At 41.8% G+C, this 13925-nt stretch overlaps 1 protein-coding gene across 4 annotated transcripts in view; it reads right to left on the reverse strand.

Moving 5' to 3' along the window:
- Nucleotides 1–276: 276 nt before the first annotated feature.
- The window catches only part of LOC108442095 (nucleus accumbens-associated protein 1), a 29648-nt gene continuing 15999 nt past the window's right edge, over nucleotides 277–13925 (reverse strand). For 2 of the 4 annotated variants that reach the window (XM_037544642.1, XM_037544643.1), the window contains exons 3-6: nucleotides 12706–12876; nucleotides 8509–8614; nucleotides 4802–4899; nucleotides 277–2141 (exon numbers count right to left, since the gene is read on the reverse strand). In XM_037544642.1, coding sequence (XP_037400539.1) covers nucleotides 1837–2141; nucleotides 4802–4899; nucleotides 8509–8614; nucleotides 12706–12876 — 680 coding nt within the window. In that variant the 3' untranslated portion in view covers nucleotides 277–1836. The remainder of the gene's footprint in view (nucleotides 2142–4801; nucleotides 4900–8508; nucleotides 8615–12705; nucleotides 12877–13925) is intronic. The other 2 variants (XM_037544644.1, XM_037544645.1) reach the window with 2 other exon arrangements.

Raw genomic sequence — 13925 nt, forward strand, 5'->3', positions numbered from 1 at the left:
CAGCGTCGACTTACAGACCGGACTAGAAGAGCATTCTCTCACAGCCGGTCAGGTACAAGCTAAGCACCAACCTTTTTTTCTTTTTTTTTTTTCCTTTTTTAAGATATCAGTATGCAAAAATATTCTCTCTCTCTCTCTCTCGCTCTCTCTCAATACCGTTTTACATTTCCATAGCTAAGATGTCTCTTAAACGCTTAGGTTTAAAAAAAAAAAAAAAAAAAAAAAATTGAGGAAAGAAAATCCACACGAAAAGAGATTTTAAACAATCCCTCTCTTTCTCATTGTGCACACGCTAAAGGTGCAAGTAGATAAATATATTTTTAAAATATGACTAAGTCTTTCTGTCCCCCTTTTCTTTACAGTCTTAAAAATCTTACATCTCTGGATCCACGTCTCACACGCAGAGAAACAAGGGAGAAAAAACAAAAGGCAAAAAAAAAAAAAAAAAAAACCTTAAAACGGACAATATTCTTTGTTTTTTCCTCCTCCTTCTGGTCAAAATGCCAGATTGTTTAAGGAAGAAGAAAAGGAGTAAAGGAGGGAATTCAATTCTTTCTAATTTTGGAGAAAGAGTGAGCCGCCCACACCTTTCTCTTTCTCTCTGTGCTATCCCTCCGTTCCTCTACATTGCTACAGTGGCTACGACTCTCGCAACTCTCTCTGTCTCGCTCTCTCGGGCCAAAATACAATCTCGCACAGCCAAGCGCTGCTGACGTTTACATTCAAAAAAATCAGTACAGTGTGATCAGGGAGACTTCGAGACCTCCACCGCTCGAGAGTGAGTGTGCGTGTGTTTGAGAAAGATATGGAAAGAAAAAAAAAGTGGGAGGGGGAGGCCTTTTCATCATTCTGAATTAATACAAAAATCTGAACAGGATTCATGATATACATATTTGCAAAGCATGGAGGCAGGGGGGGCTTCTGTGCAAAAAGATGGGTTATTTCGTAACAATAAACAATACAAAATAAAAAAGATCAAAAATAAAAGATTTAGAAGGAAAATGCACCCCTGTCTCACTCCTCCGTTATCCGTACACTAACTCAAAGGTGCCCTTGAGATCCATTCATAATGGAACCAGGTAATCAATGCTTGCAGGAACATAGGGCTGCACGATATATTGTTTGTTAACGGTCATCACGATATCAGCCGTGTATCGCAATTGCAACGTGTAGCAGGTTTGTTAATTGTTATTGCAATATTGGCCTGATATCGCAGACCGCTATAGGCTAATGAGCGCTTTAACCAATCACACGGCAGCCTCCAGACCAAAATCAACCCCAGATGACTTTCTGGTGGAAAAAATTTATCATGTAACAGAATTTTGGTCAAAACAATGCAGGCTAGTCTATAATCTTACCACGTTTTTGATTGACCAACTGTAAGGCAAATCGCAGTCCTATCAATATAGCAATGTAATCGCAGTACTAATACTGTGTCCATATCATGCAGCCCTAGCCAGCTTTAGCTAAACTCTCTGGACTCCGGGTATGGAGTCAGGCACCCCTGGGGGGCGTTCACAAAGCAGGATTTCTCTATAAAGCTGGCTAACTTAAGCCCAAAGTGAGGACTGTCCAACAAAACTCTGCTCCCAAGTTACCTGGTTAAGAAAAATCCTACTTTGTGATCACTCCTCTGACCATCTAGCATCTTCTAATCTTCAGACAGAGTCAAACCCCCGACCCCCCTCACCCCTCCACCTCCAGGCAGAAGCAGCGGAGTCCAGAGTCGCAGGCAGGGTGGCAGTAGGCAGGTTTTTGGGGCAGCAGAAGGAAAAGAGAGGGGGCAGGGGAGGTGTTTCCTTTTTCACTTTTTTGCCATTTCTTCCTCCTCTCCAATCACTGGAACAAAGCACCGCCATCTCCGCCCACACCCTGCAGTGACTCGCCGGTAGAGCCGCCCGTCTCCGAAGCCCCACCCTCCAGGTCGGCGGGCTCGAAGCCCGGCTCGGCCCCCAGCGCGTCAGCCTCCATCTTGATGCTGTCTGGCAGGAAGTTGGCGTAGGCGTCGCTCTCGGCCATCAGCAACTTCAGCTTAGGGATCCAGCTTTTCCGCACCACGCGCCGGGCGTTGGTGCACATGTCCGCCGCAATCGCGTTCATTTCGCTCTCCTTGAAGCTGGTCGCAAAGTTCTGGCAGTAAACTGACGACAGAAAAGAGAAAACTTCTCATTAAGCTCAAACACATCAAAACAGGCGCAGTTACAATACTTTGTTTAGATGGAAACTTTAAAAATTACCCCTTTTTACCTTTGTAAGGTCCCCGGCCAAGGGAAACCCCCCTGAATTCTGCATAATTAAACGGTTAAGATGTAAACAAAGTCATTCAGGGCGGTTTGATGGGAAATGTGCTGTTCTAGGGAAAAAGTGGGGGTGATGGGAACCAGACGTCTGAAGAGTTTAACGCCTTTAAAATCTTCCTCACAGAGTTATTATACAAAATGGTTTTGGATTCACATCTGAAGTAAAAAAAAAAATAAAAAAAAAGGACTCTTCTGAGGTTTTGGGCAAGAATCCATTCAAGGGAAAACAGCCCATAAAAGAAAACATCCTTTCTCAGATGTACCACTATTTCTCCATAACAGCATTGCATTAAAAAAAAGTGTAGGTTCACTGGATGTTTAGGAGAGTAAATAAAATGTCTATATATTTGTGTTGTAGACATTGTGACCCCTGGTTCCTATCACCACTGTAAAGAAGTCAGAGTCTACAATTATAATGAACCATCTCACTTCAAACCACACTGAAGGTTTACATCTCAATAAAGCATTCTGTTATTAAGCCTCCAAGACGTCTTCAAATTTATGATTGGGTCACCCTATACCAGACAGCTGGGAGAAATATTATAACAATAACATGTTCCACTTCCCTACACCCATCTATCACTGAGAGAAAAAGCTCTGCTAGCTCAGAGACCCTCCCTGACAGCCACAAATACATCACAGTGCGTAAGGAAAATGTGTTATGATTTCCTATTTACACAGATTTTATGACAGAATATGCTAATTAAGAGAGCAAGTTACTAAAGAAACAGCTCAGTCAAAAATCTAATAGACTTTATTAGTATGTAGTCCAGGTCTGTCAAACTGGGGACCCTCTGGACCAAAGTGATGCGGAGATCAGCGTTCACCCCATCTACTGCTCTGAATTCAGTTCATGAAGGCCTTGATAATTAGCTGATGAGCGGAATTAGGTGTTTTTAATTAGGCTAGGTGCTAAAGCATGCTGTGTTTGGGCCTGCAGGTACTGGAGCCTGACACATATGATGCAGTCAGTCAGCCTGGATGGACAAAAAAAAAAAAAAAAAAACCCAGAAAAAAATTAAAATGATTACCACCATTGCTGTTTTCAGCTTTGGACGTACTGTTGTCCATTTTTATAGATATAAATACGCCATACAGTGACAGAAACCACATGAGATAGTCTATTAGAGATTACTTAACTTCTCTATACAGTTTGAGGCAAGTGTGTGATGACTTAGGCATCCAGTTTACACGACGCTAATTGTGTAGAAGCTTTCATTATTAAATGGAGACCAAAAACGCCAACTTGAGACTTTTCAGATCTTGGCTGATCAACTACATCTGAGGTAAACAGGCAAAACTGTTGATTTCTGTTAATCCTTAAACTAAAACGGGTTGATGAATCATGCATTCTGAAAGTGAAAGGTGATGTTTATCATTTAGACTTAACCGCATAGATAAGCCATTTCACCCATAGTGCAACAGTCTCTCTTAGAGAAACACCACAAGCACAGAGCTTCATGGCTCCATAAGCTACTTCAGTCTTTTCGCACGATCAGATTGTGCAAAAAAAGACAGATTCATCAGGATGTAGCTAATGCTCGACCACATTTATTTATAGATTGATCTCAATTCTCCTTTGGCTGTTGAAAAAAACTGACTCACTGTAGTGCAGCTGAATAGCTACCATAAATGGACATCAGGGGTCTGAAGACCACACCTGAAACTCCACCCTGCTAGCGAACATATCTATTACTTTTAACCCAGAACACCACCTCAGGTTTCAGTTTTCCTCCCTTCTTTACATTCAGTCCTCAGGACTCCATCGATCAAATGAAGGTGTGGTCAGCACTCACAGATCTTACATAGGGAAACGCATCGTACGGATGTTTTAATTTGGCATAATTAGCCTGAAATGTTGCCATGATTCAAGAAAACGGGCACTATCATTTCCATGAGTGCCTGCATGGTCAATACATTCTCGAGTGGTATAACACAATTTATTTTTGCATGCATAACCGAAATCTATCCTTACAGTCCAGGCGGGTCTACACTGAACTGGCCAGCTGTGATGACCTAAATGACAGGAACAGAATAAAACCACGGCCTGATAAACATAAATGAAGCAAAACTACACCACTGATATATAAATAAATGGGCTACACCCATTCCCAGTTACACTACAACCACTTTCAAGGCCAGGCTACACCCGTTTCTTATGCTATCCCCAATTCCATGGTTACGCAAGACCCACTTTCATGGCTATGCTACAACATTTTCCATGTCTACTCCATGCCCACTTTTTAAATGCTATTCCCACTGTCACGGTTACGCTGTACCCACTTACATAGTTAAGCTACACCCATTTTCACAGGTATGCTGTGCGTAAATGAAGTAAAACCAGGCCTGGAGTCTGAGACAACAGATCAGAGCTCAGAATGATCAGATCATCAGATCAGATCAGAACTACTCATGGCCTTTATCGATAATTATTGATCCCCAAGTGATCCCAGTTCCACTTTACAGCCAGTGTTTTGGCAGGCGTCTGATGGATAACTCACATTTGACTGCGTGCAGGACGCGGCTGTCCAGCGGCTTGCGGCTGGGGTCGTTAGTAGAGGAGCGGATGCCGGTACCACAGCTGTTGGCCAGAGTGCTCCTGCATGAAGCGAAAGAGAACAGGGTAGGTGAATAGCTGGACACATCGTTTGGTGAGTAGTTAAACACTCCAGGCTTTTCTTCACTACGTATGAAATGAAATTAAAGAGTACAAATACAACACAAATAGGCCCAAACCCCATTTCACTGGGTGTTTTGTTGAGATGGGGGGGTAGGGCGAAGCGTTAGGGCTACATGGTCCTCCAAATGGAGGTTTTTCAGACGCACATCCCAAACGAAGCGTGGCAAGACGGCTGTGCAACCAACAAATGTGAGTAATTTTCTCCGTTAAAAAAAAAAAAAAAAAGACGATTACTACAGCATGATCTTCGTTCAGTGTCGTTTCGATGTACTCTGGCTCTTCGTTTTATGATTGTTTCTTCATAACAAGCATATAAAAATCTAGTAATATGCTGATGTCTCTGTATCTAGCTAGCTAACTTTCCGGTTCCACCTTAACTAATCCAGCAGTTCTGATGCCTGAAGCATCAGGTCAGAATGTGACTGCTGACGCATTTAAGGTGAAAATTTGAGTTCAGTTCAATTCAACTCCGTCATTATACAATTCAGGGTAGTACAGTAAAACGAAACACTATCGGGCTACTTCTCCAGTGCAGTAATAAAAGATAAATAGCAATATTGCAAAGACAACAGACAGTAAAAGACAAGGCAAAATGTGCATAGTCAGTAGGTACAAGAATCGAATAGACAAAATGTGCATAGGCAAAGATTATAACAGGTATATTGGACGTATAGACAGTATGTGCATAGTCAGATATTCAAGTGTATCAGATTATAACAAGAATCTGGTGAAGCTTCGTATCACCAAAGAATTCGGGATGCGATAACAAATTATTCCATTCTCCCTCTTTGAAGGCCTGTGGTTCCCTAAATGTCACTAAAGCCCAGCAGTGAGGAGCTGAGCGTTACCCTCCTCTGCTGTCACTGCAGATGGACCGGGTCGCCTACAGAGCAGCGCTGGTAGCCGGTAATGAAGTGATGCTCTTTTTATTTGAGTCCCATTTATTTGAGGAAGATTTCAACCACTACCCCATATAACTCCATTCCAAGGGGCAAGACGACACTCGAAAACAAGGGGAAAGAGTAAAAATAAGAAATGGGCCAAATTGGGCCAAAGTCTCAGAAAAAAAACAAAACAAAACAAAACCTGCCATTTCACATGTACACCATCTACAAAACGGCAATGTAACATCAAGCGTCATAAACGTGTCAGTAACTGGTTTAACACTCTTTACTGATGTCTCTCTGTGGAATAGCTGGTCCATATTCTGTCCTCAGCAGAGTAAACAGACAAGCTGGGCAGATACTTACCAGGCCAGTAATATTCAGGGAGGAAGTATAATTCTACAAATGTCACGTTGCTCATTAAAACCCGAATACAGATCTAATATTTCTTCATTAACATCTAAGCCAGAGGTCACTAATAGGCAGGTCAGAGTCCCCTGACGCTGTCCTTTCCGGACCTGGACCTACAACCGATAAACTATGAAGAATTCTTTAATTTTCACAGGGCGGTCCTATTTTAATCGGCGTGACTTTTCTAGCCTTTATGGTGACTTCAACAGCCAGGGACACTCACTCACCAATCACACGGGTTGTGAGTTTGACCCGTGACGTCAGATCTGTGAGTTATGATGAGCACAGATGATGAGTTGAGTGAGTGTCGCACACACAGGGGAGACGCAAACGTTGTTGAAATATGACTGAATTGTACTTCATTTGATTCGACATTCAGTTGTCTACATAAGATGATGATATAACTACTAGTCTACTTCAGTAAACAGTATATGACACTGGACCTTTACTTGAGGAAATTCTCTAACTGGTCTTTACTGAATTTTAATTAAAGACTCCTGATCTAAACTTTAAAATGAGCTATTTTTAATTGGAGCCATTCACTGAGGACAATCATATAAAAGGTAGGCAATCAGGCTCAAACTACTCAAATGCTCTACTACCCCGCAGGTAGAACTACACAGCTAACTTCACATCACACAGTGTGAGAGAAGGCTATTTTAGGACCGATCTCTATTTAAAGCTTTAAGGAGTCAACATTCAAAATGCAACACCCAAAGAGAATAAGAGACAGTGCTTAGGTCAGAGAGCGGCTATAAAATGTGAAAATTCTCTGATCAGCCACTTCATTAAGTTCACCTCCTTGTTTCATTGTCCATTTTATCAGCTCTATATATACTATACCTGAGCATTTTGTAGTTCTACAGTTACAGACTGTAGTCCATCTGTTTCTCTGCATACTCGGTTTTTAAAAGGTCAGTATTATTTGGGTGGTGGGTCATTCTCAGCACTGCAGTAACACTGACATGGTGGTGGTGTGTTAGCGTGTGTTGCGCTGGTCTGAGTGGATCAGACAGCAGTGCTGCTAGAGTTTTTAAACACCTCAGTGTTGCTGCTGGACTGAGAATAGTCCACCAACCAAACACATCCAGCCAGCAGCGTCCTGTGACCACTGATGAAGGACTAGAGGATGACCAACACCAACTGTGCAGCAGCAGATGAGCTGTCGTCTCTGACTTTACATCTACAAGGTGGACCGACAAGGTAGGAGTGTCTAAAAGAGTGGACAGTGAGTGGATACTGCGTATAAAAACAGTGCAGGGCAGTGGGATCTCCAGGGTCAGGGCTCAGAATCACTGCTCTAAACTGTGCACCGCTGCATTGTTGAGCTCTCCGCTACTGAACAGTGGCCACACACCCCCCACCCTCTCCGATGAGGCTAGCATAAAAAAAAGAGACCCAGAAAATGAGCTGTTCTTCACAGAGGAGTAGAAAACAGCAGAAAACAGAGCAGAAAGGAGAAATTAAAGTGCTGTTTTATAGTGTTACACTAATGTTGAAAGAACACCAGGAACTATATTAAATCTTGCATATATGCAATAATCACACAGACAAAACTATTCATATTATTCAGTGGATCAACTGGAGCTCTATATGGCGTGGTCGAAAGTAAAACTATTAACTAAACTCATTAGTGCAATGTACTTACATATCTGCTCTCCTGTTACTGTTACACGTCTTTGATTTTGCACTTTTAACCAATTAAAACAAATCAGTGTGTGGTACTTTTATCTGCTGAGTCTCTACTTTAATCTCGTCTTTCAAAGCTGTAAGGTTGCAGACCAAAAAAGGAAAAAAAAGAAAAGCCTCGGTGGCTGTCAGCTTTGCAGTAATGAGAAGAAATAGCAAAATCCTATATTTTTACATCGTTTGTTTTAATAATTATCTTGAAAAGACAGACGCTGTACAGATTATGACAAGAAAAGTTTTCAGCCAAGCTGAGTCTCTGTATTGATGTTCATGAGAATAACCCAAACGCTCAGGCCAATGTGCATTTCTACCAATGCCAAGCTTTTAAACTCCAACAATAGGCCACTGTTATGTTGTTGCCACATAACTGTACTATGAGAAAGCTCAGCCCACCCCAGAGGTTACAAATTACTCGTCTTCTAATATTTCTGCAGCCATTAAACCCACAACAGAATAGCGAGTTATAATGACTCTACACACCCACACACACACACACACACACACACACACACACACACACACACACACACACACACCCACTCACCTATCAAAGAAAGCAGCCAGCAGCCTCCTCAGCAGGACTTTGTGTCTGGTTCCTGCACTAACGTGACAGTTCATCAGTTGGGCTCGCGAGATGTACACACCTGTGCCTGCACACACACATGGAATAAACACACACAAAAAATTATTAAGTGGGCTTAATTTCTGTAAAGTTACTATTTTGCTGCCAACACACACACCAACACACCCACACACACACTTGTCTGAAGAAAATCTTGTATTTCCAAATTGGTACCTTTACAGGGGAAAGAACATAAATCTACTTTAAGTTTAATGTAAGTCAATGGAACCAGAATTTTTGCCAAGTGAATTTGATCCATTTCTTTTGGACCACTCTTCATGAAATTTGCAAACAAACAACGTAAAGGACATAATAAATATGATATATATATATATATATATATATATATATATATATATATATATATATATATATATATATATATATATATATATATATATAAAAACACAAATTTATTCTATAACTTCTATGAGTTACTGGGTATAGTATTAATTGGTCAGTTATTACTGTGAATTACAAAGTAATGTCCAGTATTCACTACAGGCTACAGATAATGAAGTACTACGACTTCATCAGTAACTGCTGTGAATCTCCTGTGGCAGTTCTGCAGTTATGACAGTGAGGCACTGCAGTGTGGACTCATACAGACCCTGTGAGTTTAGGCATTTCATTTAACGTTTACACTTCATGTTAAAAAAATAAGTACATCACAGTTTCCATAATATCCAGAAAATACGTAAAAATATCTGTATTCCAACACGGGACAATGACTGCTGGGGTTAAAGGTCAGAGGCTAGAGGGATGTAACATTAATGCTGCATAACGGGTTAACAATTAACAAATATATATGGCACAGCCAGACAAGACAAAAAGCCCTTGGAAAGAAAAGAAATAAACGAAACTAAAGACTGCTGAAGCTCTGTCCCAGAAGAGAATCAACAGGAAAGACTCTGAGCATCTGTGATATCTGTGCATCGCAAATGTCAGGGTGTCTTTTCAGAGAACATGCAACCGAGCGTTTAACTCCACTTCCTCACTGTAAATAAGGTCTGCTCAAATGTTTTGTCGTCCTAAAATGGGCGCCTGTGAATAGACTGTCCGCACGGGCAAAAACACTGAACCACAGCTGACCGGTTGCTGCAAAATAAAACAGCATACTCGAACCGTTTCACGACGATCAGAGATTTAAACTTTGCTGAAGTTGGAACTGACAAAAACCTGCATAACAGCAGCGCTACGTTTTTTGTTTTTAAAAGGCTGTGGGCTGAGAGTGCAGCGGGGAACACTTTACATAAACACTGACGTAGGCATATCATAAACATACCATAGCAGATGTTATATGCGGTCAAACGGTCAGACTAGACTTCACATTAGAGTCAAGTTACTGTTACTGGAAACAGTCACATCAGATGTCTGGACTTCATATTAGCATATAAACATCAAACATGTATTTGTTATGAATATTACGAGCAATTGTGACAATATGGTAATATGACATATTACTGGACATAATCTTGACAAGTCATGACAGTCATGTCATCTGCCATGACATTAATGGTTGTCAGTTATGTAGCGGGTGAGAAGTTACCATAAACCCATCTGATTTATTTTGTCGTGCCAAAAATTTAATCTAGACAGGTGAGTGACCGATATAGGCGCAATCCCACTTCACCCCTTGCCCCACCACTGAGCCCTTAGCACCTTGGACGGTGTGTTTACGTCTAGGGGTAGGGTGTCCCAGTTCTTGTTGAGATAGAGGTCAAGGTAAAGTGTTGGGGCTACACGGCCCAAAACCGCCAAGATGACTGCGCAAGTGACCAAAGAAACCCTGAAACGTGAGAATTTTCTCTGTTAAAAAATTAGGATAACCACAGTTTTATCTTCGTTTAATTCCGTTTCAAAATATTATGGTAATTTTCTTCATACGAAGCATTAAAAACATCTCTAATAGCATGCTAATGTCTCGGTTGCTAGCTAGCCAACTTACCCATTCCACCTTAAATAGCCCAACTGTCCTGACCCCTGAAGCGCCAGAATGTAACTGCTGCACCATTTAAGGTGGAACGGGGCTTCAGCTTTGTATCACCAAAGAATTAGAGGTGGGCGATAATAAATAATTGCCCCCCCCCCCTCTTTGAAAGCGTACTTTACCCTAAATGTAAATGTAGTGAATAGCTGAACTTTTCCCTTCTCTGCCATCATTGAAGTTGGGCCGTGTCACCTACAGAGCACCGCTAGAAGCCTAATGAAAGCATTTTTAATTTATTAATTTATTTTTTTTTATTTGAGGGTCTCATTTTGTAGGGTAAGATTTCAACCACTACCCTTTCTAACTCTGTTCCACAGGGTTAGGGTGACACTCGAAAACAAGGGGTAGGGGTGAAAAGTGAGGGGAAGGGTTTTTTGAAGGTGAAATGTAGAATTTAAATTATTTTTTTTTTTGTTCACGAACAGCGAGACATTTCAGCTTCTAGTAACATGAACTCAGTCGACCAATCACTGTGATGACCGATTGTTCGTGTTCTGGTATCGAGAACTTTCTGACAAACATCAAAAAGGATCTCCAAACTCACTTACAGCTCAGACTGAGTTACAGAAGCAGGAGTTATATGTGAAAGCTCTCAAAGTTTCAGCTCCTGGATGAGGTGGACGTCTATGTTCTCCATACACTTTTCCACAATGAGAAGCTTTGTGCCACCGTTTGTCACTAAGGACTCTTTTTGCTGCTCAAAGCAGTTTAGAAAGTTGTCCAAAACAGAGCTGTCTGTTTTACAGATGCTCTTAAAAGGTCTAAATCGGTCTCAGGATCCATGATGTAGAAGCACTTGCCATATTCACGGCACATACAAAAAAGCATAACAAAATGTGTGCATTGTAAATCAGAATTGATGAAGTTTCAGATGGTCATGAAATTTAAAAAGAAAGAAAAAGTACATCAGAATTTCTGATAAGGAATGCTGTACTCTACAGCGTAGAGCCTGGGTCTTATGGGTTTCATCAGGAGGTTCTAATCTGTTTATTTCAATGAAGGAAAAATAAAGACTACTGCAGCCGTCTTAAGGCTACCGCACACCAAACGAGAAGCGCTGCACAGCAAACAGCAGTGTTTAGAAATTGTAGCCGATAACTCTATGTGCAACTCTAGCAGGTGTTTTATAAATATTTAAAATTCTTAAACTAATTTTTTTTTATACAAGTTTTTACATTCAAATGACCACAGCTTGCAAAATCGAACTTAACATGCTCATCTTTTGCACTATTACACCCTTGGTAAGAGATATCTACCCTAAGTGGATGGATTGGGGCAGGTGAGGCCACGTCTTACAGGGTAGGAGACAAAAATAAAAAGAGGGGGAGGGAGAAAATTCATTAGCTTACAGGCATTCAACGAAACCTGTTCTTTACCACAATACCAAGACACTACCTGTCCATACAATGTTAATTCATCCAAAAGAAAAAGAGGGAGAGTGTGTGAGAGAGAGAGAGCTCAGTGTTCATGGGCTACTGAATATGACTCACGGGGCATTATGATTGTAACCTAATCTCTTCTTTCTCATCCACAGATAAAAACATGTCTCATCAGCTCAGGCGGGACTTGCCCCTATACTGTGCCATGGCTCACTGGCCGAGTTTGCCTATAGTTTCATTTGTAATCACATGAGCACACAGAGAAGAAAAGAGAACTATTTTCGACTCTCACGCATGCAGACATGCACAAACACAAAGCCATCGAGCGCTGTTGACGGACGGACGGCACTGGCCGAGCTTGTTAATGAGATAATGGTGTGTGCAGTACTGGCAAGGTGGAAGAATTAAATCAGACAACAGAGACTCCACAGCTGTAATGACTCAACAAAGCATCAAAACATTTCTACCGTCACCGCGTCGCTCGCTCTTAGGAGAAAAGCATACTCTACAAATGTTTTTATGCTCCGTGTGGTCAATCTGACAGACTGTAATGCTCTACAGGAAGTACAGGGGGCGATAAATAAACTATTTTCATTAAGACAACATAATTGCACTCATATGGGAGTTGGTTTTAAACTGGAGCAGCTGATCAGTAACAGCATTAATACCAGTCAACAGGTTAACTGATCCCAGAGATAAGAGTTATCTCCAGTCCTGGCAGACCGCGAACAGGAAGTGATGCGCTCTGACCTGTGACAAGCTCCAGTTTCTCGGCCGGGTCGCCCTCCTCGTACAGTTTGGGGTGACAGCGGTTGCCGATCTGCGCGATTAGCTCGGCCGGCAAAGATGCCAGGTCCTGCCTCCCGCGCATCCGGCTCCGAGTCTCTGAATGATCTGGGAGAGCCTCCACTCGCTCACCTGCTGAGAGAGAGAGAGAGAGAGAGAGAGAGAGAGAGAGAGAGAGAGAGAGAGAGAGAGAGAGAGAGAGAGAGATTTAGTAATATTAATATACAGGAGAAAGAGAACCAAGAGAAAACACAGACAGAGAGACAGACAGACAGAGCGAGTTAGACCAACACAGAGAGCCAAAGAGAGAGAGAGCCAGAGAGAGAGAGAGAGAGAGAGAGAGAGAGAGAGAGAGAGAGAGAGAGAGAGAGAGAGAGAGAGAGAGAGAGAGAGACAGAGAGAGAGAGAGAGATTTAGTAATATTAATATACAGGAGAAAGAGAACCAAGAGAAAACACAGACAGAGAGACAGACAGACAGAGCGAGTTAGACCAACACAGAGAGCCAGAGAGAGAGAGAGAGAGAGAGAGAGAGAGAGAGAGAGAGAGAGAGAGAGAGAGAGAGAGAGAGAGAGAGAGAGAGAGAGAGAGAGAGAGAGAGATTTAGTAATATTAATATACAGGAGAAAGAGAACCAAGAGAAAACACAGACAGAGAGACAGACAGACAGAGCGAGTTAGACCAACACAGAGAGCCAGAGAGAGAGAGAGAGAGAGAGAGAGAGAGAGAGAGAGAGAGAGAGAGAGAGAGAGAGAGAGAGAGAGATTTAGTAATATTAATATACAGGAGAAAGAGAACCAAGAGAAAACACAGACAGAGAGACAGACAGACAGAGCGAGTTAGACCAACACAGAGAGCCAGAGAGAGAGAGAGAGAGCCAGAGAGAGAGAGAGAGAGAGAGAGAGAGAGAGAGAGAGAGAGAGAGAGAGAGAGAGAGAAAGAGAGAGAGACAGAGAGAGAGAGAGAGAGAGAGAGAGAGAGAAATATTAATATACAGGAGAAAGAGAACCAAGAGAAAACACAGACAGAGAGACAGACAGAGCGAGAGAGACCGACACAGAGAGACACAGAGAGACACAGAGAGAGAGAGAGAGAGAGAGAGAAAAATATTAATATACAGGAGAAAGAGAATCAAGAGAAAGAGATAGAATAAAAATCAAGAGAAAACACAGAAAGACAGACAGA

Source organism: Pygocentrus nattereri, chromosome 14 (genome assembly GCF_015220715.1).
Source record: "Pygocentrus nattereri isolate fPygNat1 chromosome 14, fPygNat1.pri, whole genome shotgun sequence".
NCBI lineage: Eukaryota > Metazoa > Chordata > Actinopteri > Characiformes > Serrasalmidae > Pygocentrus > Pygocentrus nattereri.